General features: G+C 48.3%; 9 protein-coding genes across 9 annotated transcripts; 1 reads left to right on the top strand and 8 right to left on the bottom strand.

The window, feature by feature from the left end:
* Positions 1 to 301: 301 nt before the first annotated feature.
* On the top strand, positions 302 to 1,224 carry FPRO_13860 (uncharacterized protein; the record flags this gene model as incomplete). The annotated part of the gene is made up of 2 exons (XM_031218822.1): positions 302 to 704; positions 752 to 1,224. The coding sequence occupies 2 exons, from the start codon at positions 302 to 304 to the stop codon at positions 1,222 to 1,224; spliced, it is 876 nt and encodes a 291-aa protein (XP_031084642.1).
* A 938-nt stretch (positions 1,225 to 2,162) lies between these two features.
* On the bottom strand, positions 2,163 to 3,420 carry FPRO_13861 (uncharacterized protein; the record flags this gene model as incomplete). Its single annotated transcript, XM_031218823.1, has 4 exons — positions 2,163 to 2,592; positions 2,641 to 2,864; positions 2,912 to 2,940; positions 2,988 to 3,420. The coding sequence occupies 4 exons, from the start codon at positions 3,418 to 3,420 to the stop codon at positions 2,163 to 2,165; spliced, it is 1,116 nt and encodes a 371-aa protein (XP_031084643.1).
* A 1,499-nt stretch (positions 3,421 to 4,919) lies between these two features.
* FPRO_13862 (uncharacterized protein) lies at positions 4,920 to 5,585 on the bottom strand (the record flags this gene model as incomplete). Its single annotated transcript, XM_031218824.1, has 1 exon — positions 4,920 to 5,585. One exon carries the CDS (start codon positions 5,583 to 5,585, stop codon positions 4,920 to 4,922), a length of 666 nt encoding a protein of 221 aa, XP_031084644.1.
* A 1,041-nt stretch (positions 5,586 to 6,626) lies between these two features.
* FPRO_13863 (uncharacterized protein) lies at positions 6,627 to 7,088 on the bottom strand (the record flags this gene model as incomplete). Its single annotated transcript, XM_031218825.1, has 1 exon — positions 6,627 to 7,088. The coding sequence occupies one exon, from the start codon at positions 7,086 to 7,088 to the stop codon at positions 6,627 to 6,629; it is 462 nt and encodes a 153-aa protein (XP_031084645.1).
* Positions 7,089 to 7,661: 573 nt separating this feature from the next.
* FPRO_13864 (uncharacterized protein) lies at positions 7,662 to 9,287 on the bottom strand (the record flags this gene model as incomplete). The annotated part of the gene is made up of 1 exon (XM_031218827.1): positions 7,662 to 9,287. One exon carries the CDS (start codon positions 9,285 to 9,287, stop codon positions 7,662 to 7,664), a length of 1,626 nt encoding a protein of 541 aa, XP_031084646.1.
* A 571-nt stretch (positions 9,288 to 9,858) lies between these two features.
* FPRO_13865 (uncharacterized protein) lies at positions 9,859 to 13,024 on the bottom strand (the record flags this gene model as incomplete). The annotated part of the gene is made up of 3 exons (XM_031218828.1): positions 9,859 to 10,043; positions 10,112 to 12,367; positions 12,559 to 13,024. The coding sequence occupies 3 exons, from the start codon at positions 13,022 to 13,024 to the stop codon at positions 9,859 to 9,861; spliced, it is 2,907 nt and encodes a 968-aa protein (XP_031084647.1).
* A 952-nt stretch (positions 13,025 to 13,976) lies between these two features.
* Positions 13,977 to 15,579, bottom strand: FPRO_13866 (uncharacterized protein; the record flags this gene model as incomplete). Its single annotated transcript, XM_031218829.1, has 3 exons — positions 13,977 to 14,868; positions 14,915 to 15,352; positions 15,431 to 15,579. The coding sequence occupies 3 exons, from the start codon at positions 15,577 to 15,579 to the stop codon at positions 13,977 to 13,979; spliced, it is 1,479 nt and encodes a 492-aa protein (XP_031084648.1).
* A 735-nt stretch (positions 15,580 to 16,314) lies between these two features.
* Positions 16,315 to 17,106, bottom strand: FPRO_13867 (uncharacterized protein; the record flags this gene model as incomplete). The annotated part of the gene is made up of 1 exon (XM_031218830.1): positions 16,315 to 17,106. The coding sequence occupies one exon, from the start codon at positions 17,104 to 17,106 to the stop codon at positions 16,315 to 16,317; it is 792 nt and encodes a 263-aa protein (XP_031084649.1).
* Positions 17,107 to 18,244: 1,138 nt separating this feature from the next.
* Positions 18,245 to 19,675, bottom strand: FPRO_13868 (uncharacterized protein; the record flags this gene model as incomplete). The annotated part of the gene is made up of 1 exon (XM_031218831.1): positions 18,245 to 19,675. One exon carries the CDS (start codon positions 19,673 to 19,675, stop codon positions 18,245 to 18,247), a length of 1,431 nt encoding a protein of 476 aa, XP_031084650.1.
* Positions 19,676 to 21,348: the final 1,673 nt, after the last annotated feature.

Raw genomic sequence — 21,348 nt, forward strand, 5'->3', positions numbered from 1 at the left:
AAACTGTAAACCTTTAAACCCATAGCAGATATTCATGCAAGAACGCAATTCACGTCAGTGGCTCTGAATAAATCGTTGGTTCAACGACGATGCTATGTCATCTCATGATATGATGGTTGATTGATCAGAAGATCGACAATATGCGATAACTTCAACTGTCGCATGAGGCAAATCCCAACTTTATTCTGAGTTTTCAGGCCATAAGGAATTTTATAAATGTCTGCGACTCGCCTTCGTATTGGACCAGGATCTTCATACCACGCAGAACAAAATTGTCTACTATATCGTCGAAAATTCCATCATGAAAATCTTCTTCATCGCCGCTGCAGCTCTCGTGAGCACCGCTTTTGCTGCACCGGCTTCAGGCACAGCCCTCGTCAAGAAATCATCTCATCATATAGACACTATTCCCTACAATGGCCTTCCCAGTGTCAAAGTCGACCTCGATGCTCTTCGCGCTGAGCAGAAAGCAGGACAAACCGCCACCACGAATGTAAAAGTCAAGCGGTCCCCCAAAGCTACACCCAAGAAAAAGACATCGAAGAAGACTTCTACCAAGAAGACCAAATCTGGAAAGAAGCCCAAGACGACTCATTCAAAGAGATTGCTCAAGTCTTCGTCGACCGGCTTCAAGAACGGTCAGGACCTTGTTGATTCCTTGGATAGTCTTGTTGCTCAGATCACCGCCCGAGGCGACAGAATCAGTATGTGTCCTTCTGTTCATAAGCACAATATGTACTGACACTATCAGATGGAACACTCCTCAGAGTTCAAGCCGGAACAGAGACTCGCAACAAAGGCACCACAGACGCCATCAAAGAAATCATCCAAATCCGCGCTGCCGTCTCTGGCGCCCTAACTAGACTCTCCACGACCAAGAACCTCAAACTCACCAGCGATCAACGCGCCGACATTCTCAATCTCGTTGAAGAACTCGTCAAAGAGCTCCTCGACATCATCAACGACCTCGTTGAGACGCTCGGTCTGAAGCTCAGCCTGAAAGCATCTCTCAACCCCCTCATGAACATGCTGAGCGACTTCCTAGGGGGTCTAGCAGTGACCGATGGCAAGCTTACGCCAGAATTGCGTCAGCGCTTGGGGGATTTGATTAGAGCTCAGATCAACGGTGATGATACGCGGGGATTCGATGTGCTTGGAAGTGGGATTGAGAATCCGCTTTTGCGTCTTCATGGGTCTTTGAAGACCAGTGTAGGATCGAACTAGTATGGCAGGGATATTGTCACTCGTTTAAGTGCTGGGATATTGATAGTGAGAGTTTGACTTTCTATGGCGTTGGGTGTTGGTTCTGTTATCATACCGCTCCTTTAGCGATTGTTTATAGTTGTAGCTATACCAGGATCCTATACTAGCTTCCCAATGTTAACATCATATCACTACACGCGGCTCTACACTTCGGACACCATTCCCAATCCTTCAGTAGCTTGCGTTCGGTTATAACTAGTCAAGTCCTCTATTCCCGCTTCTTCAATCGGAGCCAAGCCGTACGCACGAGCCCAGCCTCTTCGTAACACAGCCAACAGGCGGTGAAGCACTTCACCCACGGATATACGGGAGTCCGATGATTGGTGTATCACATCTTATCCGTTTAGAGCATACTATACATATTCTGCGGAGTACATATAGCTCTTCATGATTACCCCAGAAATATGTCAGCAATGTCCAGGGGTTGCTATGGACATGGATTTATTGATAAGTGTTCCATTTTCGGGATGTGATCGTCGTATCAGACGATAACCTTCACCCGGCTCGGGGCATTCACGTACGCGAAAGTCTGAGGGTATTTGAATTCAGGGAGGATGAATACGCTTTTCCGGATGAACTTTGTTGATATGACGAGTGATGCGACTGGTTTGTTGGTTCGAACTACGGTTGGAGGTGAAACGGTGAGCCGGTGATGTTTACTCGCGATGTGACGTTGCATGCGTTTATTTTCTGGTCGGGTTGGGCATGAAGTTGCACTGATACTCGTTTAGTTCTGACACCTTTGGGAGGTCCCGAAGATTTGGAATCATCCATCCTTGTCAAGGTGACACTCAAGGAATTCACTCAAAAAAGACCGAGGCAAGTGTCAGAAAAAAGAAATCGTATACGCTGTTATTGAAAGACAATGCAATGCTAGCTATGAACAATTCAAACCACCTCTAAGTCTTGCAGTCAAAAACATACTCCGCATATCGAGAATATCTTCCCAACGTAGCATGGTGAAACAGATTCCCAGTCAAACAATCAAATAGCGCAATGACATAAGTACGCTGTTTGTCGTTCAACGCAGGATCACGCATGAACTTCTCTGACTCGGCGTAGTACTTCTTCTCGACGTCGAAGCTCATAGTTCTAGTGATAGTCTTTGCCAAATGCGGCGGCACACACATGAGTTTTTCAATGACGTGTACTGCATTGACGACAGAGCCGTTGATGGTGCGCGCCTCGTACATCTCTTTATCGTAGGAGTAGAGATCGTTTATAAGGATGGAGTGCTGCACGTAGAGGTCCTCAAGCTCGGCAAAGGGAGCCGTTTCCTCGGGCGTCTGGCGAACACCGCTTCCAAATCGAATAGCAGCGATCATGAAACTGAACGTGGTTAGTATATACTGATGAGAATTTGGGGAGGGAACTCACGGCTTAGCGATATCGTGGCGGCGGTAGTCCAAGTACTCGGCTAACGTTGCGTATTTATCTTGCTTGAACGGTGACTTCTTACGACCTGCATTGACAAACAGACCGATGGCTCGAAGGAGACCAGGCCCAAGAACGGGATCGCATTCTAGGACCTCTGCGAAGTATCGCTTCATGTGTTTGTTCTTGGGTATCATGGTTACGAAATCATCACAAACTGTTGTATCCTAAGAGGGTGTCAGTTCCGTCAGAGCATATTGTCTCTTCAGCTTACATCTTGTGTTGCACCCCGCTCCATAACATCTAGATACGTGTTAGCGAGATCAACGTGGAGTAGGATGTAAACATACCATCGTGGAAAAACAGAAGCAAAAGAGCCTGAGTTAGCAGCTCTATTCGCGTTGGCGACGATGATGGGTATAGGTAAACAGCGCATGAAACCGCATCTTCAACGAGCTCGTCAATCTTCCCCTTTCGGCGCTCATCCATGAACTCCACAGGTAGAGCTCCCCTCTCAGACGCTTTGTCGGCACTGATCCGATTCACCAAGTCCCGTCCAGCTGCTTCACCCTGTACCCACCACTTGGACTGCCTTGTCCATGGGAGAGAAGTATGCCATGGCACGTTCAGCTGCTCAGGATATAGCGTCAGAGGAGCATCTTCAGGGACATTTCGCTGTCTAAACAGAGAAGCAAAGTCAAGGTCTGGCGGCCCAAGAGTGTCTGGACCAACGGGGTCAAAAGCACGGACCAGAGGTCTAATGGGCAAGTCTTTGTGAGGCATTGTGTATGTGTATGTGAATATGAAGAAAAGGGAGCTTGGATAACGGATCTACCCAGAACTTCCCGCGAGGAATTGCGCCACCGTAGGATTTATGTTCTTTTTCTCGATTACCGCGGCGGTGAACGGACCATGAACTGACGACGGCAGCATCGGTTCGGGACGACTCCATAACGGCTACAACGGGCCAGGGGCTCTAACAAGTGAAGCCTGCAAGTTTGTGATAAACCACCCAGCAGCTCTACCCCCAGGGTGTTTGTCTTTTTGGCTGATATCGTTTTCCTGCTTGCTAGCTCGGCACGTGATGACCCGTTGCTTGGTGTGATTCGATGGCAATGCCGGCATGCGCATGGGTGATGTGATAAGACCTGGCGGTTTTCTGGTGACAAGACGTACGCGTGGAGTCATGCAGAGTAGCATTCACCATACTTGACTTGCAGTAAGAGCTAGCAAGCGAGACTGCAATCATACCATGGCCCACGGTCTTGAATGACATGTGCTGAAGACCCCTGGACCAACGACACGGGTCGTATACCCACTTCGGGCGCAGTCAACGTGGTTACGAAAATACTACCCTGCTCCAGCCAAAAGTAACCCAAGGATCCGGCTAAGTGGATGACAAAATGTAGATCAGGATCCCCTGAAACGGTTGCAGTGATTGCCTCGACTGATAATAACTCGTCCACTGTCAGGTCAAGCGGAGCAAAAGCTACTGACATGCCTAATTCCCGCAAAAGTCATGGGTGCCATGCATCCCAACGTCGTAGCACTACAACACTAAAGCACATTGAGTGCTAGAGCCAACAGCTCGGGTACGCTCATGATGGTTTTTCTTATTTGCCTGCCTAGAACAGACTTTCGGCGCCCCCCCACCTGTTGGTTGCTGTAGAACAAAATCCCTGAGAACTTTGACAAGGGGGAATTGACACGTAATGGGGCTAGAGAAATTTAGTTTCAACGGTCGCATCATTTACCCCGGCATTGCTCGACCGTTGGATGTGACGGTTGACGGGGCATGGACCATGATAGACGGAGGAAACGACCCGATGTCAAATGTGAATCCTTGGGTGTCATCCGAGGTACGTGCGAGTTTTATGCAGGAGGTTGCATAAAACAGTAATATCGGCAAAAAAATGGGGTTTGTCTGTCACAATTGCATGTTGGGATCAGGACTTTATACTATTACTCAATTCATGCTAGACTACCTCTGCCAATATCTAGACCTAGGTTACTTATCTCAATGGACATCCTTCTCAGGAGACTATCCCAGACATATACCAGATCCCATAGCTCCTCATGTAGTCTACCACCATCTTGTACCAGTCGAGAGAACATTCTTGAAGGAGCATTACCATGCTGCAACTCCAAAGCCCAAGGCAAATCCTGTACCGCGAACAAAAACAATCGTCTCAACAAGAAAACATTTTCGAGGGAGCGTTATCGTGCGACAACCTCAGACAAAAAACAGTCCCAATATTGCAAGACATCTAGTTGCAAGACATCTAGTTGCCAGGCTTGAAGAAAGCGGGCATGTCGTCGTCAGATTCCTCGCCGACTTTCCCCCAGAAGACAGCGGAAGAAAGGATGCGGTCGTTGTAAGCAGTAAGACGTTTCTCATTGTCAAAGACGGGACCGTTGAACTTGGTCTTCTGCAAGGTCTCGAATTTGGGGAGCTGATAGACGTTGGCCTTGGCGCCAAAAGACTCCTTTGAGGAAACAGAGTGCTCATCTTCAGATGAGTCGTTGGACTCGTTGACAACATCCAACTCGTCAATGCCCTCCAACCAGTTCACAACCGAGTCATTGAGAGCGGCCACAGCTCGACGTTGGATTCCCTCCCCAGTCCAGTAGTCGTCAATGATGCAAGCTTGAAGTTCATTGACCATTTCGTCAGTTGCCTCGACAGTGACTCGGACGTCAGACTTGACTTTGACGTTAGACTTGGGCTGAAGGGCGGCCTTGATGGTGTCCTTCTGGGCATCCAAGTCGATCCAGACATCATTGTCATCGAGATGATCAGAGGCTCGATCATCTTCCTCGGCCATGTCAGAAAGGGCCTCGACAAGGTTGATACGACCGGGAATACCGTAGTCCTTGAGGTGGACACCGCCGGGACCGAGCTCGCGGTTGCGAACCACGGTCTTCTTGCCGGTCAAGAACGAGAACATGATGAGGGAGGTGAGAGTTGTTGATAGTAAGTGTTTTCGTTGGTAAGGGGTGTCGTTGAGAATAAGAGTCGGAGTGCCGTGTGTTGAGTTGATCGAGAGTGAGATGGTGATGAGAGGCGTCTGCGGTGGTAAGACTTGCTGTTGATGGAAAGAGTGGAAGTATGGTGATGAAAGTTGATGAAGGGGGAGGAATTACTCTTGTGTAAGTTGATAGAAGTGAGATGGAGATGAGAGGCAAAGTGCTCTGATGTAAGTTGAGGAAGGTGAAGAGATGAAATTAGAAGTGTTGTGATGTAAGTTGATGAAGAATGAGATGAGATATTAAAGGAATATCTCAGCTCAAGAGTCTTGCCGGGTTTGTAGAAAGTAGAGTTTCAAAACTCCCGGGCTGGAGAGAACGAATTCTCTTAGTCGGGAGATTCTCCTCCTGATCTGGCAGTGTAACACATCAAGACAAGTGAACACTATCTAGCACTGCCAGATCGGTGCCAATTTAGTCAATGTAGTCGCTGCTCGAGGGAGCTGCCTGGAAGGGAAGTCCATTAACTTGAGGGATGTAAGTGCTTCGACCAATGTGAGCGTTTGCCAGGGCCCAAAGAGGTAGTGATACAGTGGCATGCGTTGGTGGATCTGGAGAACATTGCCAGGAACACATGGCGAACGTCATAGGCTTCAACTTGCAGTGGCGCAAGTAGTACGGACACGTTTTGTTCGCGGACCAGACGCGTCTGTAAGTGTAGGTACGTCCTGAAAGTGGAACAGCAGCGGATAGCCTTGCAGATATGACTTTATAGACAAGGAACTTGATAACATAGAGTCTTAAGAGCTGGATGCCAGGGAAGACTCTGGAGTTGTGAGTAGTTTACAGTTGAAAGATATAGATCAGCTTCAGGGTATAATATTGCCCCAAAGAACGTAAATATAGCTGACAGTCACATTCCAGAAGTCTTAGAACAGGATCTCAATGTTTGTATTCGCCTGCATGTCGATTTCACAAGCAAAAAGTGACAACCTCCTATACTGCTAATTCCCCATCCCCCCTCACAGAACTTTCTTCTGGTCCTCCAAGCGATACTGCTCAATCATCGATTCGGGGACCCTGACTCTTCCCCGCGGCGCAATCTTCATACCATGCTCATCCCGCATCATCGCCCAAGTAATGCCCCGTCCACCCTCCGCCTGGATCTCATAAACCGCATTGATCCGATACGCAAAGTCATAGCCCTCGTAATCAGCGTCCTTCTCATTGTACTCCTTGTTTCCCAGCCCATCTTCAGGCAGTGGCGCGTCGCCGGAGTTTCTCGTGACGGCTTCGTTGACGGGGCAGATGTGAGTTATGGCGGAGTAAGGGGCAGTGCGGTAGAACCAGATGCGCTTGATACCGGCCATTTTGTACTTGCGGAACTCATAGGTCTTGGTGCCGTCGATGATTTGTCGCATGTAGGGGTCGTTCATGGCGAGGATCATGTCGCTGCGCTGGGGGGCTTTGCTGGGAGAGGACATGGTTGCGGTGGGTTGGTGTTGATGAGGCGAGGAAGCGCTGAGCCGAAGGCGATGCTTATTTATGAGGTGAGCCTAAAGTTAGATTAGACTTAGAGAGTGTGTTGTCTGAGGTCAGGTGACAGCGAGAAGTTCGATTGGATGGCACTGTCAGCAGCCGGCAGAACACATCGGTTTACCAGCGACGGCAGCATTGATGAGAGATTGGCTATAGTAGGTCACAAAATACATACCTTAGCTGTTTCAGCAGGGGCTGTCGTTATGGATGAAGAGCGTCTAGAAGAATGGGGAGTGCTTTATTGATAAGAAGGGCCTTCCAAGCTCACGTTTCTGAGCTCAGAGTGTAAAGTGTGAACAAAGTATATCTCTCTTTGTACACAAAACTGAACTCAAGATGTTCCAATGTTCTGACGATTAGAGTTACTGAACAGTAGCGGAGCTGATTTTAAGTCAAAAATGTGCTCTGAACAAAGAAAATGATGTAAATAAATCTCATCTCCTGAACACTATGATGTGCTAATGCACATCACCTGTACATGACCAGCTATAACCCCAGTGACGCTAAACTCCGAAATATCAACCAGTAAGACCCTCACGTCTCGCTCGAGTAGCAGCCATAATCATATCCCACGCAGCATTATCCTTCTCCAACGTCCCCTTCTCCGGCGCAAACCCCTCCTCATCACAGTCATACCGCGAATTCTTCTCCAACCATGGCGAAGGCCCAAGACCACAATTATACTCAATGTACTGCATCCGACTCGTTCTCTGATTATCTATACCCGTGCCATATCTATGCTTCTCAGAAACCCAGGTGTTCTCCCTGTCCCAGTACTCTTCGTCCGTAGGGGCAGGACAGGCAAAGTCTCGGTGCTGGTTTCGTGTGAGGCGATGGTCCATAGCTTGCAAATCGATGTCCTTGTAATCGGGGTCTTGCAAAATCGCCTGGCGAGTGTCCTTAGGACAATCCCACCAGCATCCATGGCCAACTCGGAGTGTCTTCAGCCCCTTCATCGAATCCCTCCATTGGGAGAGGATTTGATGCCATCGGATCGGAAAGTCGCGCTTGATAGGGTTCCATCCTCGTCCTGTACCACCTTGCGCTGTATGGGCTGTATGATCGGCATACCCGTCGTTTCCGATACGAAGCTGGCGAGCATGATACAGAATCGGACAGTCATCAAGATACAGTTCTACCAACCCCCCGTTGCCATTCTCTTTGCCGAGCTTCGCAAACCACTCGATCTGCCACTCATGAGTGAAGACGTAGTTCCCAAGCGCAAGAACCTTGAGTTGAGGGAATGGTGAGTCTTCCCCGATGTTTCGGAAATCCATAATCGGAAACCAGCCCCAATAGTCTTTGAAGTACAAGGACAGTACACGCAAATGATCCGTGATGTTAGGTGAGAGCCATGTATTGTGTAGGTTGCCAAAGAAATCGTACTTTTCAACATAGTGAATCGTGCTCTCAGGTGAAGCATCGCACTCTTCTGTTGTGACGAAAAGCCTCAAGTCGACGAGACTTGGTAGAGAGATTATCCTCTTCCAAGCTTCAGAGACATTGAGATTGGGGTCATCATAATCCGCAAGATGCGTGATCGTCAGCTCCTTCAGAGGGAACGGCTTATCGTGAGTAAATTCAAGATCCTGATCACTGTAGTCCAGTTTCTCATCGTCCTCAAAATAGAGATACCCCTCCATCACCTCATCGATCTTGATCTGCTTCTCCAGCGTCCACAAACCCGCAGCGCAGTGAAGAATAGTATCAAGGACTCGGTACCGAAACTCAAATGTTTCTTCAATACTTTGATAGTAGCGATCATCTTCGCCACAGTGCTCTTCAAAGCGAATATGAAGCGCCGTAATATTAGTGAAGAAGCGTAAGTGGGGGAGTGCATTCATGAAGGCTATTGGGAAGTTGAACGAATCGTTGCAGAGATACTCAAAGTCGAACTCAATACGTGTATCAATTGTGATCTCTCGAACTAAGCTGCGTAGTTCGGGGATCTTGGCGATCTGGATAAATCGCTCGACTGATGAAGGCGCGAATGCTTCGAGTCGCAAGCTTCTGTATTTCCATGGTCGCGCGATGTCATTGAGTCTGTGAGACGTAAGACGAAGGTTTGAGAGGGTCGGCGGTGTGAGGAAGGAACAGATGTTGTCCCATATCTCAGTGACGAGTCTTGAGTCGTCGGAAGTCATGATGAAGGAGGTAAGATGAGAAGAGATTGCTGAAGTTGAGTTGAAGCTTTTTTGAAGTCGTCGGACAAGCGCCTTATAAGTTTCTGCTCAGCACTAGAGCAACCCCTGTAAATGGGGCTGGTGCCTAGATCTGGTAGGCAGTCGGCGCGCTAGACCCGCTGGAAGAGGAGCTCCATGCGTAGAAATCTCCCGACCTTGAGCTACAAGTGCCAAAGACTGGTCTGAAGACAGGCTAAAATTATGCTAAACTTGCCTAAATCATACAATCTAAGTTATACTGAACTCGCCTAAATCCATTCCATTTTTGATAGTGGTTCTAATATTTCTTAATGCTTTTCGCGGTCCAGCGGTCTATTTAGTGCTTACAACAGAGTTATCAATTACCGGCTCTCCATCACAACCGTGCACACTCGCCGTCTCACCTGCGAACACTACGGCTCATCAGCATGAACACATAAAATCACCAGAAATTTCGTGATCAGTAGTGAAATCGCTCCCAGAGCGGTGTATGAATGGAGATACTGCAATTATATAATACAAGTCACTAACCCTTTGTCTACCAACACCTCGCTCAGAGTGTAATACCATAAAGACCCTCGCCCTGTATAACCTCACCATTCTCATACGTCACCCTCTTCCATCCTTCCACATGCGTCTCATCACGAAGCCACTCAACAGTAGGCCAGTAGCGTTCATCCTTCTTGATTGTCACGACGGAGGGAGTTCCGGTGTAGTTCATCATCTTGATCTTGAAGTCTGTACTCTCGTTAGTTTTGCTTTCACATGAATGAGAGGGCGCAAAGAAGACTGCTATCTTCACTCACATGTTTTGTCAGGGATGCTTGCAATGATCCCCACGAGCGATTCCAGATCTGGTGTAGGCTTGTTGTCGATATGTGTGATGAAAGTCGTTGCGTAGACGTTGTATAGGTTCGCCGGCGATCCTATGAACCAACTTGTGATGTATACTTCGCTCGGCAACTTCTTGATGCTTTGTCTCACGGTGCGATGTGGTTTCTGCGCCGTCAAGCCGCAGAAGTTAACAACGCGAGAAGTCTCGAACTCATCCTCAGAAACAGTCTGCGCTTTGAAGCTGATCTGTTCGCCATTTCGTACAGCGACAACGTCGAGGCTTTCTTTCCAGTACATGACATCTACATCATGGAGCTGTGTGATGAGCTTGTCATCGAGCGTGAGTAGGACGTCACCTTCGCCGAGTTGACCAGGAAGTTGCTTCGGGCCGCGTTTTACCATGAAGAGTCGTCGGTCAGAGGAGGACTTGTTCTGGACCTTTTCTATCCACTCTTCCGCTACGCCCATGACCCGCGCTTCAATCATCGTCACCGCTTCGAGCTCGATGGAGAGACTGCGCAGGGATGGGACGATGCCTTGACTTAGCTTCTCGGCGATGGGCGCGATGGCTTGGGAACTCAGACCGAAACAGGCTTCGTCGAGATCTTCCATCTCGTAGACGACCCAAAGCGCCTGGACGACGCCGTCTTCACGGATGAGCACGCCGCTGCCGCAGTGATTTCCAATTCGAGTCTCCACATCAATACGATCAACGTTGACGGGACGGCCGCGGGGTGGATTTGGTGGTTCTCGCTCGAGGGGAATAACTTTTGTCACGGCTGTCGAGGCATACACCATCTCATCGCAATCATTATGACCAACGAAGAAAGTCGGTGCACCCTGTGAAATTTTCTCAGTGCTGAAGATAGCGCTTTTGACGGGCGCGTCGACGAGGCTTGGGTCGTATTGAATGATGGCGTAGTGGTGCGCAGGATGCAAGAATACTACCTTCCCAGGAACAAGGACAGAGTCGGCAAAGGTGAGTTCGATATCGCAGAGCTTTGTCGGCACTACAGTTCTCGATACGATGGCGTAGCCTCGATCAGCGTTGACGACGAGGCCCATTCCAAGTTTGATGCGTGCGGATTGCCCATCGATGAGGACGGGCGACGAGAATCTCACGTGGACAAAACTTCTTGCAATCTCTGCAATTTCGCGTTGCGCAATATGCTCCAGCGCATCAAAAGACGCACTCAACGGCGGCGGTCGTATCGCAGGCAGCGGCTCAGCGAGTACCTCAACATCCCATACACCTGTGGTATCATTCCTCTTAAACATCTTCATGCGCTGGAACCAATGCCGATCAATCGGCACAACAGCCGTCCGAACAGTCTGCGGTTCCCAAACATACCAGAATTTTATAGCCACGCGTGCTCTGTCGGGAATGTCCTTCATCACCTGCACAAAGGTATCGAGGTTCGGCGTCTTTTTGTGATTGACGCTATCGACCATGATGTAGTTATCATGCGTGGGGTGAAATGGGCCAGATTTACTGACGTACACGCCGCGGCAGGGGAGGAAGTATCGTTGGGCGACTTGGTATGATAGATCGTGGAAACAGGCTGCTCCGACGGTGACGAAGCGATCGGGTGTGATTTCGCAGAGGTCTTGGACGAGGATATCTTCTTCGACATCTTGGCCGTCTCTTTGGACGAGAATGCGCACGGTTTTGCCAATGTTGGAGTCGAAGATCTCATTGAGACGGAGGAATTGGGTGACGAGATCACCGTTGATCTTGAGTAGGATATCGCCCTCCTTCAATTTATCGTCTGAAGGACCCTCGGGTAAAACATCCATGGCGACGATGACGTTATCCTCACCAGGGAAGGATTTGCGCAAAACACTCTCCCACTCAGGACTCAACCCCAGCCGTCGGCACTCATCAAAGGGCTTCAACTTGAAAACGGTCTGAATCTCACCTCTTTTTACCTTCTCACCGCGTTGAATCTGCTTTAGCGCTCGTAGCGGTCCATCAAGTGGCAGAAAGTAATCTGTTGATCCATCAGTGCGCCCGCCTGCTTGAAGTGCGATGCCGTGTCCGTCAACGTTAACAACAGGACTTCCGGAACTTCCTCCTGATGCTGAGGCGTTCGCTTGGAAGTAACATGTGTTGAAGTCCATGTAGCCGTCATATATAGGAGCATTTCTGTCGAGACGGCTGATAAAACCGGAGAGGATACCGAGCTTTTCGCCGCTATCGTTGCCAATGACTTTGATCTCGGTGCCAACTGTGTCAGGTTAGCGGTGTGATTTTTCTCAGAGGCTCGCTACAGGAGGTAAGAGAACTTTGGATCTTGGCCTTGAGCGATGAAAATATTTAGGCCAGTTAGCCTAAGCTTAGGAGAATCTCTCCCAAGGTTATTTGCCATGCTCTTCCAAGGTTCTCAGTTTTCTTGATCCCTTCAGGCTGGGGACTTACCCTTTGCTAGATCGGGTCTGAGTTCCATCGCCGTGAGAGCCATGTATTTAACCGCCTTGGGATCAAACTTCAAAAAACCAAAGTCGTGCACTGGATCGCGGTAAATAGGGTATGTGTCGACTTCTTCCTGATTATTGAAGACGATGTACCCCGAAAAGGGCCCAGGGCCGACAACATGTCGATTAGTGAGGATGATACCCTTTTCCGCATCGACAACAAAGCCTGTTGCTTCGCTCGTCTTGCTTGTCTCGGTGTCAAACGAATAAGGGTGCGAGAATTTGACTGACACAACGCATCGCACGACCTTCTCTATCGCTCTTTGCCAAGCTTCACTTTCTCGCTCTGAGAGAAGTCCTGCGGTGGCGAGATGGTCTTGCTCTGTTGTGTGATGATTGCTTACGCCGTTCTCTGTTGAGAGGGATACATCGCGTAGTTTAGTGAGGATGGGATCCTGGTCGATTGTCATCCTGGCGGTCCAGGGTTGACAGCTGTATATGTCAAGGCGGTGATGTATAAAATGGGTATGGTATAGTTATTTGGAGTTGAAGATGAGAGGTATGAGAGTGAGATTGAGGTGAATGAGGTTGAAATAGTCGTTGCTTACGGTGCATCAGCCAAGGCAGCTCTTTTGTTAATCACTGCGAATTGCCTCTGTGACCCCTCATCCCCTCGAACCTGCATGAATCAATTACTCAGCCCCCAAAAGTGGATATCGCTCACCGACGAGGCAATTTTCATTGGATGAGGCTCAGCCATGGTAAGAAAAGCCGTGACCTTTATTCCGATCGACAAAAAGAACTGGACAGGCTCTGGACTAGATACGTATATGCTTAGCCTTCTTTATTTTATTACCCTCAGCTCAAGCTAGACCCTTTCTTTCTCCCTCACGGCAGGCAACCGCGCCAAAGAATCAAGGCAATGACTACAATTTTCAGCCTCATAAGGCGTCCCGAATGACTCCTGGGACTTTTTAGTGGATCATCGGGGGGATCTTTGGTGGTTTTTGTGTCCCGTGAGATGTTCAGCTCGGAAGTATCGGGCGGCCGACTCAAGGTAATCCGAAAATTGATCTGCAGACCTTGATCGTCAGCTTACCACTGAAGAAGTGACTCATGATGTTGCACATGATTCAATGCCGCATGAGAGAGTGAGTAACTACAAAAAGTATTACTTTCTATATGCGTGATTAATCAGGACCTCAGGGAACAAGAAAATACCAGACCTTGATATAGGGTACAAGATAAACTCAATGAAAGATATCCTGGACTTACACTAAGTTACCTAAATCTTTCGTCATTCAGGATCAAGGTCCTAGATTTCTTTCCCCCAATAGCACAGATATGAATCCTGTTGGTGCACCGAATGTTTTAAATTTTCATCGTCGATTCTAAGTCTATAACGATGAAATTAAGGCATTCCTAACCAGAAGCAAGAGAAATTCTCGTCTTACTCTCCCCCATCATCAAACTCCATTCCCCATCCCAATCATCCCTCTTCCTAACCTCCACCTCAACACTTTTCTTCGGCGTATAAACAGTAGCCATATCCCCCGTATTCAGCGCCGGATTCTTCACCCACTCCCCCTTCACAGGGGCAATATCGCTCCTCACAGCAAGGAGCGCAATCACGATGAGAATCTCAGTCGTGGCGAATTGACGCGCTGGACAAAGATGCGGCGGTGCACCCCAAGCTACAAAGCTGCTAGCCTTTCGGTCTGATGAGTCTTTGGCGAAGCGATACGGATCGAATTGGTCGGCGGTGGGGCCCCATGTTGATGTGTTGGTGTGGACTGGTTGACCTGGCATCATTACGTAGTGGCCTGCTTTGAGGAGGTATTTTCCATCGAGGAGGGTGTCTTCTGTTACTTTGCGGATCTTGGCGTGGACATGTCGTAGTCTTTGAGTCTCCTGGAACACAGATAGTGTCAAAGGACATTTCGTCTTCAGAGCAGCGACATCAACTTTGAAGCCAGATCCCTTATCTCCGCTGACAGCCTGCTCAATGACTTCCTTTCGCACTTCTTCAAGAAGATCAGGTCGAGAAAAGAGTTCATAGATAGTCCAGTACATGATAGGAACAGTGTTGGCGAAAGCAGCAGTTCCGAAAGTAGCTTGTTGCTTGCAAATGTCGTCTTCATCAATTCCAGCTTCTTGCATCGATCGGAGACGTTCCTTGTAGATGAATGATACATCAGTGGGAAGATTTTTGTTATACTTGCGGAAAGCGTCAAAGACAATTTGGCGGGCAGCGTAGCCTTTGCCGGTGATGTCGAGGTTCACCATATGAAGAGGGAGATATGATTGCCATTTCCTATAAAATTAGTTGAGAATATAGTCGGGACAGAGGAGAGGCTTACCAAAAAGCTTGGTCAACCTTTGGATCAATAAAAGGATGCTCTACACCAAAGATTCCACAAGCACTAGCCTGCACAACAGCATACTGTGCCCAGTCCAGCAAGTTTACCTTTGAAACACCATCCTTGTCCTCGGGAAGAAGTTGTTCAATATCGATCAACGCGCGATCTCCCATGCGAAGATTCTGCTCATCGAGGAACGGCCCCGTAGCAAGACCATTCTTGTGAGCGTGGCTAAATGAATCAACCCATTCAGTACCAAAGACTTCAAATGTCTCAGGTTTCGCGTCACCCATGAGTTTAGCGGCTGTTTGCATAAAAGGTCGGAAAGAGAGTGTCTTCGAGGTCTTTTGTATTAGAGGGATGAGACGGGATGTTTTGGCGATGTAGAGCTTGGTGTTGAAAATGGCGACCGTGTACATTTCCTCGTTTGTTTGTTTGCTTCGTCGCGGTCAGTGATGGTTGACGAAGTAGGCGGGCTGTAATTGCCTTGTGATTCCATGATAGCCAGAACTATACTTCATCATACCCCATAAATGTCCAAAAAGCGGTATTTTCGACTGCAGTCTCTTGGGCTCCCGTGGATCATCGAACAGTGAAAGAATCCATTCTGCCGCATAGGCAAGCAGGACAAACCCTGCGACACTATACACAACTTCTCGCAACATTGTGAGGATGGCTCTCAAGAATTCAACCCAGTTGAGGTTGTGCTAGAAACTAAATAGCAGATCGAGTCCCTCGCTTATCCAAGATTTTAGTCCGTCGGATTCCCACGATCCGAATACGAGACACCCCTTTGGTGGATCGCTGACGGAGGAATACCCCTAGCGTGACGCTACTACAGCGCTGATGGGACTTCTGTTCAGGGATCAGCATACGAGAAACTGGATTACCGGGGACGGTGAAGATTAATGCGGGTTTCATGATTGGAGGAGAGATCAAACGTCGATTTACCCCGTAATCTGTCGTGTTCGGAGAAGAGACGAGCATCATGGGCAGCATGCTGAATTGCTCAACAGAGCCTTAGGCCATTGTACAAAAGGCTAATATAAGCTCATTAAAACGTCCTCTAAAATTAGGATAACTTAGCTAAGTCCTTTTATATCTTAGGGGCAATGTCCTAAGTTTTATTGCCATTTTCAGTAGGGCTATCATCGTTACGCTTGGTTTATACTTCTTTATCGATTCCCGTTCTTTCATGACTCGTGATAATGGTAATCTTCATGGCTATTTACGATAACCCTCAGCTTCATTTTATATTCTCAATAACCGTCCTCTCAAAAACGCTATTAACCGGCGACCCCAAAGGGGGAGGCAACCATGCAGCACTATGCAGCTTAAGCTGTGAACACAAGCCACGAATAAAACGTAAAACCCAACATAAGATTTTGCCCGGAAGCTCTCTACGACCAGACCATGCAGGACAATTCGAAAGGATAGGCGTCAAGGCATTGGTAGTCAATAGCCCGGCGGGTGCCCAAGGTAGGGTGCTCCGGCGGAAACAGGGGGTTTTCTGCCCCGAAAAGTTCCAAATTTATCTCTAAAAACATAACGAGGAACCACGTGCCATGGCAGTCTGTAGCGCCATAGCTCGTCGGAAACTTGTCTGAAAGGTTAGACGGAGTCCAGTAAGGCCGCTTGTCGAGTGTGAGCTTGTATTCTCGTGGGTGCTCGCTCTCATATGGCTCTATTTTGTTCGCGCTGCCTTTGACGTAGATGTACTGCGATCCATCTTCGTCTCTGTGGACAGCAGGATTGACACCTCGCTGAGCCTCGCTCATTTTGCTGTAGCGGGCGAAGATGCCGTTGTAGTTGGTGATTCGGTTGAAGAAGAGCCCGGAGCGGTAGATTCCAGATCGACTGAAGAGCCAAAGCTCGATCTGGTTCTCGCACAGGAGAAAGCCGTGCAGGAAGAGTCGCGTTGGCTGCTGTTGAAATACCTTCTCGGCGTCCTCGTAAAGCTGGAAAGCACTGTCGTGATAGTCGCTGGCGTTCTCCGCCTCAACGCCGATTACTTGAGTATCGGGCCATGGCTTTTGCTCATTATGGCTTGATGGAGGGGCGCGAAAGAACTTTTCAAAGAAAGAGTTGTGCACGACGTGGATATCAGCTGGAATCTTGTTCATTGTGTTGATGGTGACAAATGCTTCTTTTGTAGGTGAGACTTGTGGCTGAGCGGTTGGATTAGCAGACATAACTTGATGGTGACAATGAGTAGAGGAGAGGAACTTTTGGTATGATGGAATGGAAAGTAGAATTTGTAAATGAAGGTCGCATGGAGGGATCAGGAGTGACTCACGGTGAACTTATATAGTGAAGCCCTTGAAAGCTTATGCAATTAAGGTATGTCACACAAAACTCTATCAGTCTTCAGCAATAAGTCTGCCAATAAGACAAGAAAGTAAAAAGGGGTTACGAGGCGCGCTCCACTAGTTTTTCACTGCAACACTTAAAGGATGTGTCCTCTGAAATTGAAAAGTCTACCTACCCTTAAATTAGACTGTGGTTCCTCTTGGTAACTTTGCATATTGAATACACATGCCAGATTTCGTCAACGTGACCAATCAGAACGGGGAGCTTGACTGTGAGTTCTTCTATGCTCATTCAAGCTCCCAGTCACGAGTCTTAACTGCAAGCAACACATGTAGCCACAGGATCAAATTAGACATTGTTCTGTGGCTGAAGGAGTCAGGTATACGCTTTTCGTCTGACATTTCTTTGAAAGAACGCATCATGTATGAAACATAGACCCTGAGACCAAATAATCCTTCTCATATTTAAAGATTTAGTTATTATTTCGTCGTCATCCAGTGCCAGATCTTGCCAAGCTAAGCGCAAATCTACAATCTGCTCAAGCATGTATCCGCTCGTCATCGAGGTCAGCTAGCTGATTGACTGACTCCCTCTAGCAGGGAGATAATGTCCCGGAGGAGTCTGCTCCCCAACCCAGCTCCAGATTGTTGTGTCTTGGGAAGGGTACGTGTTTAGATGAAAGAACTGTCTGAGATTCGGAGAGATGGATGTCGTTTTATAACTAATGCCCTGGTTTATAAACTTTCGGCCAACTTGTTGCAGACGATTCTTCCTGGGACTGTGAATGGATACTTGAGACCTTGACTTTGTGATCCTGCTGGCTCATTTTTCGTGTTAAAATCTAATACACCTTGTCTGGGAACCTTGTAAATTCACGCATGTAGTCCTTGTTGCCGGTCACATCCTCAACGAGTTGATCAAGATAAAGGTCACAGAACCAAATTAGAACTTCAACAGGTTTATTCTAGTCCTCAATTCGTGAGATTTATATTCCTGGAATGCTTCATTCCATAGAGATCCTCAAAGATAGTCCAGGCGCGTCAGTCCATGTTCCCAAGATGAGGTCTCAAATGTCTGGTATTCCAAGCTCAAAGGGAATCTGACCATAAATTCAGGTTCCCGATCGAAAAGATTCACGCTCAGATGACCCCAATTGAGTGTAGATCTCTTGAAGATTTCCACCATCTTCAGCCAGCGATAGCCGCAATTCGTACCACAAGAAGGATCACTGCACCATAGTATCCCTTCAGTATAGCTACTGAAAATGGGATGATCCTCACTGCCAAAAGTGAGGTTCGAAAGCCAATCCATGCTATCCGCACTAACACTGCGTATTCTCATTTGGACTTGGAGTGCAACATAATCCCCCTCAAGAACCCAGAGGTATTGTGTGTCACAGTAGCGACAACGGTATTGGTGTCCGGGGCACTCAAGTCTTATCTGGTACTTTAAATCGTGTGCATGACACACAGGCAGCTTATGGGGGTTGTTAGGGTACTTCGAGAGAGGGCAATCATCCGAAACGAGGCATGAAACGATGGAATCGAGTTGATTCGAAGCATGGAGGCAAAGACTGCCCGGCTCCAACTGCCTTATATGCTTCATCAGATGACTTTTCAAAGCTTCTAACTCGGGGAATTGTTGAGGATTAAGTTTTGCCAAGGGGAATGCTCTGAACACTTCTGATGTATCCCTACCGTACTTGGAGTCGACGGAAATACCAGCACGGTATTTCTGGAAGGCCGGCAGATCTCCAGACTTCTTTCTGCCGATAATAACATGTTCCGGATCGGTACAGTTGACCGTTGTCTTCCTTCCGATGTACGGCTTGACCTTGCCAGAAATGTTGAGGTGCTTGCAAACAGCAAGTTTGCCCAGTAATCCAACGCACTTATAGGTCGGTTGCTGGCCCTGAGGAAATAGAAGTGTTGGATGCTCTTGATGACATCCAGTACAATGGCGCGGCAGCCACAGCTCCATTAATCTACTCTCCAGTTCCCCTGAGTCGAAGAGACGGCCGCAGGGAGTACAAAGGGATCTTCGTAGCAGTATCCGTTGAATATCTCTAAGTTCACCGAACTGAGCTTTGGTGATGCAGGAGTGCTCTTCGCCACTCCGAAGAATGTCAGTGTGGAAAGCTTGGAACTTGAAATCGTTTGCCAAGTTGCGTAAGGCGCTGCAGGTTTGGCGGACCATGTAGAGAGAGCTGTGTGGGAGAAATAGCATTACAAGGACTATCAACTCTGGTGGCAGTTGTAGTAGTCTAACCCCTTGGTTTTTAATCTCGGGGGGTGCTGAAATAAGACCTATGTCAGGTAGGGGTGTCTGAACCGAACAACTCTCTTCTTCAAAATCTGGAATGCGATAAGTGCCTCTGCTGGAACGAAAGAGGTTCAAGAGACGCTGAATAGGTGTGTGAGAGAAGTTATATTCCAGTTTGAGGCGAGTCATGGCGATGGTGCTTGCGAGTGGTATGAAGTGATGATCATTGATTTGAAGGACGACAGGATAGACGAGCGTTATATAAATAAGAAAATGGCGGGGACGCCTCACTTTAAGATCAGAGACTTTACAGTGTAGACTTTCATAAAGAAGAATCAGTTGTTCTCAGAAATTACTACAGTAGAGGCTACACTTTATACTCAAAGCTAATTTCTGAGGTTCCTCCACTTACCTGCTGCATTTTCATCTTTGACCTTCGGAAAAGAGTAACAAACTTTAGTGTGGCAGGCGCAAGCTTTGTAATGAACCTATCCTCGAGAAGCTAAAATAAGCTCAGCAAAAGATAATACCGGGGAGATGAAGCAGCTGTGCTATGATGCAGCCGGGGCAACTGAGAGCCCAAGACTTGCAGTCCTGTGATTCATCGTCTTGTTCAACATGATACGGTTTCATTCGACGAGCGTCACGGCGGCGGGGGCGAGGTGATTGGAGAAAAAGACCCGGGTTCCCTTTACGAGGAACGTCTTTTCCCGCTTGCAACACCAGCCGGATTCTGCTTCATTCCGCAGAATGCCTTAATGACGCATGCCCGGGTTTTGAGGAGGTCGAAAGGGTGCTTCACGGTTTCGGAGGTTGCGAATCTCCCTCTTGAGGCGCTGGATGCCTTGGCGCTCTTTCAGCGCTGAGTTTGTCGTCGTCTTCGTCATTATCACTGGGCACTTGGCCTACATCCTTCCTCTTACCCTTGCCCTCCACTACGTAATGTCAAACCCTCTCTTCCTTTCGTTGACACATGGGTGTTTAACATGGTTTGCCCCATCACGGGGTAATAACAGACAGCACTGGCTCGAACACCGGCACCTGCGCAGAGTTACCATCAGAACCAGACCATCACATTGCCATCTACCTCACCACCACCAGAACCACAGGGAGTTTTCAATGATGTCTATCTCCAGTGCGGAGAGCCTCTCCCATCCTGACGGGTTGACGGGTTGACGGGGTCCAGCCTCGATCCCACGTCGGCCACCTCCACCTCGGTTGAGGCCGAACCCAGCTGGTTGCGGTTGAGGAGGTCTTGGGGCCGCTCTAGTCTTAATGAGCCAGAGTGCCGTCGCGGGCCTTTTCGTCCCCGCCCTCTGACCGAGCCACAGCCGCTCTTTGAATGACTGGGGGTCGCTCCTCAGCCTCTTTCGTGCAAACCCAAGACCCCGTTTGTTGGAGAAGTCCCCAGTGACTATCCTTTTTTGCCTTTTCTGCTTTGCTCATCCGCCCCGAGGGTACATCATCCCCTCTCGGCTGGCGGAGAGAGTAAATGTTCGAGATGTATACTGAGTTCCAGTCGCTGTCAGATTCCAAATATTGGGACAGGGTGGTATCTGTCAACACCAGGTCACGGGCCGGATCCTCACTGCCAATTTTGTGACTTGGGTGGGAAGTCAACCGGATGTTCAGTTGAAATGGGGCGAGTAACATGGTACGAATCTGAGTACATTGGCGATGTTATATCGTGAGCTGATATTAAGTAGAAAGTAACGATCTCGGGTCTGATTGACCTGCGGGCGGAGGTCTGTTTTCACGGGTTGACCGAAAGATTAATGGTGGGTGAGAATGACAATTTGCCCAGTTACATTGTCTCTTTGAACAGACATACCTAATCGCACAAATTCCAACTGAAAGCCAGA

The sequence above is a fragment of the Fusarium proliferatum genome (genome assembly GCF_900067095.1).
Source record: "Fusarium proliferatum ET1 genome assembly, contig: FPRO_scaffold008, whole genome shotgun sequence".
Taxonomy (NCBI): domain Eukaryota; kingdom Fungi; phylum Ascomycota; class Sordariomycetes; order Hypocreales; family Nectriaceae; genus Fusarium; species Fusarium proliferatum.